This window comes from Pleuronectes platessa, chromosome 2 (genome assembly GCF_947347685.1).
Source record: "Pleuronectes platessa chromosome 2, fPlePla1.1, whole genome shotgun sequence".
Classification (NCBI taxonomy): Eukaryota; Metazoa; Chordata; class Actinopteri; order Pleuronectiformes; family Pleuronectidae; genus Pleuronectes; species Pleuronectes platessa.
Window position 1 is genome coordinate 9,604,678 of NC_070627.1, and position 5,167 is coordinate 9,609,844.

At 40.1% G+C, this 5,167-nt stretch overlaps 1 protein-coding gene across 1 annotated transcript; it reads left to right on the forward strand.

Annotated features, from left to right (window-relative positions):
• Window positions 1-240: 240 nt before the first annotated feature.
• On the forward strand, window positions 241-4,657 carry LOC128449850 (inhibin beta B chain). The gene is made up of 2 exons (XM_053433188.1): window positions 241-1,109; window positions 1,419-4,657. Exons 1-2 carry the CDS (start codon window positions 737-739, stop codon window positions 2,192-2,194), a joined length of 1,149 nt encoding a protein of 382 aa, XP_053289163.1. The 5' UTR covers window positions 241-736; the 3' UTR covers window positions 2,195-4,657.
• Window positions 4,658-5,167: the final 510 nt, after the last annotated feature.

Consider the following 5,167-nt stretch of genomic DNA (forward strand, 5'->3'; position numbering starts at 1 on the left):
CACACACACACACACACACACACACACACACACGGCATCATCATTTTGCAACACACTGTGCCACCTTGGAGGGAACATGATAGAGCTTGCTTCAAATACCGCCTAAGAGCCTCGAGCAATTTCCCACATTTTGAAATACGATTCACTTATGGGTGACTACGAGGTGGACTCATCCTTTAACTGGGTTAAAGGGCACCGGATTCCTGCGTCCACTTGGCATGAGTGACGCAAGGTTGCGTTTACGGCTCAGTGGCACCGCAGCGCGCAACGTGGCACGGGGACTTTACCTGTTGTGTTGAAGGAGGAACGTTTTTTCTTATCATGTATGGAAATCAGTCACTTTTAAGACAAGGTGTGCATCAGTTTAACTTAAAGGTGTGTCGTGTTACCAGAAGTTAGTTATGGGCGCTACCACACGTCGCTGATTGTGAGTCAGAAACGTACGTGTGCGTGCGTTGTGAGAGCGCACGACAGACAGAAACTTTGCCAGTAATTTCCTTGGTGCCCCGATGCGCTCATTGGTGCGTCCCTCCAACGTGTCACCAGTTTGTGTGGATAACCCGAGATATCTTCACCTGCTGGAGGGTGAAACGGCACTCCTGTCTCTCAGCTGCTCTCCTCACGGTGTCCAGCTGCAGCAAGAACCTTTGACAAAACTTGTCTCGTTCACAGAACAACTCAGGGAAGATTTGAAGACTCAGTTGATTTGGTCTTTTTACGCACGACGAACATTGAGATGCATTTATTGGCTTTAGCGTCAAGTATGACGGCGTTCTCTTTCCCATTATCTGTCTTTTTGGCACCTTTGTTGCTGAACGCTCTCCGGGTCAGTGGCTCCCCGTCGCCGGGCTGCGCTTCGTGTGGCTTACCTTCAATGGAGAGAGACGCAGAGGAGAGGCTGATGACAGAAATCGCCAAGCAGCAAATTTTGGAGAAGCTGCACCTAAAAGAGAGACCAAACATAACTCACACGGTTCCCCGGGCGGCGCTCCTCACTGCGCTGCGCAAACTGCACTCGGGGCGCGTCAGACAGGATGGCACTCTTGAACTACAAAACGAAATACCAACCAGAGATCCTGGCTATGAAATAGTGAGCTTTGCAGATATAAGTGAGTTTGATATTTACCTTTTATTGTGTAAAGCTGTTTTTTCCCCTCTGCATCTCACAGAAAGGTCACGTTTCATGTGCTCAATATGCGCAGAAATTAGGTCAGACTTTCTACTTGCTTTGTTAATTAGGCTACGTAATGTTGTTTTACGATATAGACACAGTTAGTACTTACAGTACCTCTCATCAATGTATAGATTTTAATGGCTAGAATATGCTGCTTTAAGTTATAAGCATTGTAACAGGCGGCCACCTCTAGTGTCAAAATATTAACAGTCTGTGTTATTTTCAAATTGTCTTTGATCCGTAGGTAAGATGGACAGTGGTGAGGGGGCCAGCCTCAACTTCCAGTTTCAGCAGGAACGAGGCCAGAGTATCCAGGTACTCGAGTCCTCTCTGTGGATCTATGCCCGCTCTTCTGAGGACCCTCGCCGGGACTCAAGACTCTTTGCCAGAGTCTTCCTTTCTGCAGTCGGAGAGGTGTCTGGTAGCAACCGCACCCTGGTGATAGAGAAGATGCTGGAGGTCCAGGACAGTAACTGGCACACCTTCCCCATCACCCGCACCCTGCAGTCATTCCTCGACGGTGGCCAACGCCGCCTACAGCTGGAGGTGAGCTGTGATGAAGATGGGAAGAATCTTTGCTCCTTCGATGACACAGCTAATTCCGCGCACCAGCCCTTCCTGGTGGCCAAGGTGCGCCTCCGGGATGACCGCTCCAAACACGTACTCAGGAAGCGTTCCTTGCGTTGCGGGAATGTAGTAAGCGTGTGCTGCAAGAGAGAATTCTACATCAAGTTCAAGGATATCCAGTGGGACGAGTGGATCATTGCACCTGAAGGCTACCATATGAACTACTGCATAGGTCAGTGCCCCCAACATCTGGCTGGTTCCCCTGGAATCGCATCATCTTTCCATGCCACTGTCTTCAGCCAGCTGAAAATCAACGGCATCAACACAGCCACAACTTCATGTTGTGTTCCCACTGAGCGCCGGCCACTCTCCATGGTCTTCTTTGACTCTCAACACAGCATTGTCAAAATGGACGTTCCGGACATGATAGTGGAATCCTGCGGATGCACATAGAGGACGCAATATGAGAAACATGGTACTTAACATAGATTTATTTTGTGTGTGTATTGTAGACAGAGACTCACAGAGTGACACAAACACACATCAACAGAGCAGATGACCAAACTCAAAACACTTACTCAGGTAACATCTGACTGATTTGACTTCAAAATGATAACTGCCTTATATAGATTATTTAGTTTTAAGGTCTTGCATTATGTAGTACGTAAGTAGCAGGCTTCAGAGAAAAACTAAGCTTCTACATTTTTAGGCTGGAACTTATTTCAATACCTAATATCAGGCGAGTTATTCTAATTTATGCACAATTTGTGAATGCAGAAACATTTCATTCATATATCATAGGCATAAATTAAAGAGAGGAAATAAACTAGGAACATTAACACCTGTTGAACTCAACAGAGATCAGAAAGGTGTGATATCAATGTAAAACATTTGGCAGGAATGCAAACTAGTTCAGACTAGTTCGATGTCAGACAGATTGCAGATGTTGTTTACATTAAGGTAATCATGTGATGCCTTCAAGAGAATCCTTTCAAATTTTTGTCATATTTAGTTTATTTATTTATTTTTCCAAAATTGCTGCTGGGATTCAGTTCAAAGATGCAGTAAACAGTTTTATGGATCTTAGGAAATTGTGAACAGAAGTGATTGGACTTTCAAGGCAAATTACATTATATTAGATATTATATTTCCTATATGTTTCATATAGTCACAGTGTCCACATTCTATAAATAGAATTTAAATTGTGCCTTTTATAAATCGTGATGACCAAGTGGACTTACTCTTCGAGTATTGGGAAATTATAGCTCACCTGAACTTTACTCAGTAATATAAATGGCTGGTAATAAAAGCATTTGAACATCATTCTCATTACAACAAATTTGATAATATTTCTAAGATGAAAAAGGTGCTTTTAAAACTGGCAGTTTAATTGAGTTCTGAGACTAAACTCACTCGAACTAAAAGCACAGAGTTTATATTTCCTCTTCCTGTTCTTGAACCTTTTAAAACACTTGAAGATTCCTCATTTGGGGAGACAGAACTGTACAACTGGAATCATAACGAAAACAAAATTGGGCCAAGAATATTTCCTTGAGGAACACCATTTTCATATGGGTCTTTCATGTGCAACAAAATATTTTTGGGGTTGACATGTCACACAATTTTAATGCTATTCTGATGATTTTACTCTTTTTTACATCCACAAAAAAAATGAAATTATATGACAAAGTCATGATAAGGAGCAGTTGTTTTTTTACAGGGCAAGAGAACACTGAAATTGAACTGAATCAGTTAAAAACTGCTGAAATCTGCCCTAACTCTGATTGCAGTTGATGCCGCATGCAGGTTGAAATATGCTTAATCAGCATCTCCACTGTATTATTTACACAAGTATGGTAATCAGTTGGGTAACTGTGACTTTGACAGAATATGACCCCAGGGTTATTTTTCAGCAGCGTGGTCAAACATTTAGCTATTGCTTCAGTGTCAGGTAATGTGAAGGTCTGTGAAGCAGTGGGATCAATGACCATGGCGCCTTTAAATGATTCACTTGTATTTACGCTTTTGAGTTCAAACTTATACGAAATATATTTAATACTGGAGTCTATCTTTGCAGTTCATAAATTGATCTTCTAAGCACTTCCTGTCACAAGGTTCATTGTGACATTGAGGTGCCGTTGTACCATAACTTACTATGCACTTTATCATCCTACTGTATTTTTATAGCAAATTTTATAGGCCTTCAGAGAGCACAATGTCAATTCGCAATATATTTTAAGCTATAAGTTGTGTTTAAATGTGTGGCATTGTATATAATTGCAGATGACAAATGATGCAACAATTTCTTTATAATGTAACTGATGGGAATGGAGCCAGGATTTGACTTATAATTATTGGCTTCAATCTTTTTTATTTCATACTGTATTTAATGTATAACAAATTCTTTGTTTTGCAAATAAATGATAATATTTGCAAAAAATGTGTGTTGATGTGCTGAAATTATATGATTATTGTTAAAGGATATTTTAGTAATGAAATATTATCAATGATCCGAGATATTCCCTTTGTAGTTTTTAATCAATGTAGACTTTCACCTTAGAACAAAAAGATTAACAATTATTGAGAAAAATGTATTACTTTAATTGAACCCACAGAAAAAAAATCTATATATAAACACAAATCCTTGTTTTCTTAATCCTCTTATAATGTCAACTGTGACGAACAGCAGTAATATTTCAAGAGCTGGTGCATTTTTAACCACCCCAATGAGATATGTATACATAAACACGAGTTTAAGTTTAATTAAAATTCACTTAATATATAGGTAAATTTACACCCATCACAGACCAGGCTTACACATCATTTATATAAGATGTACTGAAAAATTGTAATGTATTAATATATATGCTTACACATTTGACAATGCAGTGAACAATAAAACACGCTTAAAATGTTGTCAGTGAAGTACCACGTGGCTTTGATTCAAATGCAAATACTTAATTCAATAAAAAAAAAAAAAAAAATTAAATTTATTTTCATAAATTTCCCAATTTTATCCAGCAGGACAAAACAAGGTACGTGCCATGTAATCACATTGGCCCTGTCTGTAAGGCAAAGGTCGTATTTGCTCATACAAATAGTAGAAGTGGCTTTATGGACTGTCTGTGTTTGGTCAGTAAACAGGTGTCACATTCTCTTGGCATGATACCCTTTTCACATCATGCATCTGTATTTGCGATTGGTTGCTCTCCTGTTGGATGCCACAAACCCGGAGAGAATGTATGTCACAAATAAAGTTTGGGGACTTCTGGCTTGACAGGAGGTCAGTACACTGGGCTAAGACAGAAGTTATTACATTTTCCTATTTTGCTATTATATAAGCACATCTTGATGTGGGACTCCACCATGGCACACTGACCTGTAAAGGTGTCTATGCTTTATTCTTATATTTCAACCACTCCTCTA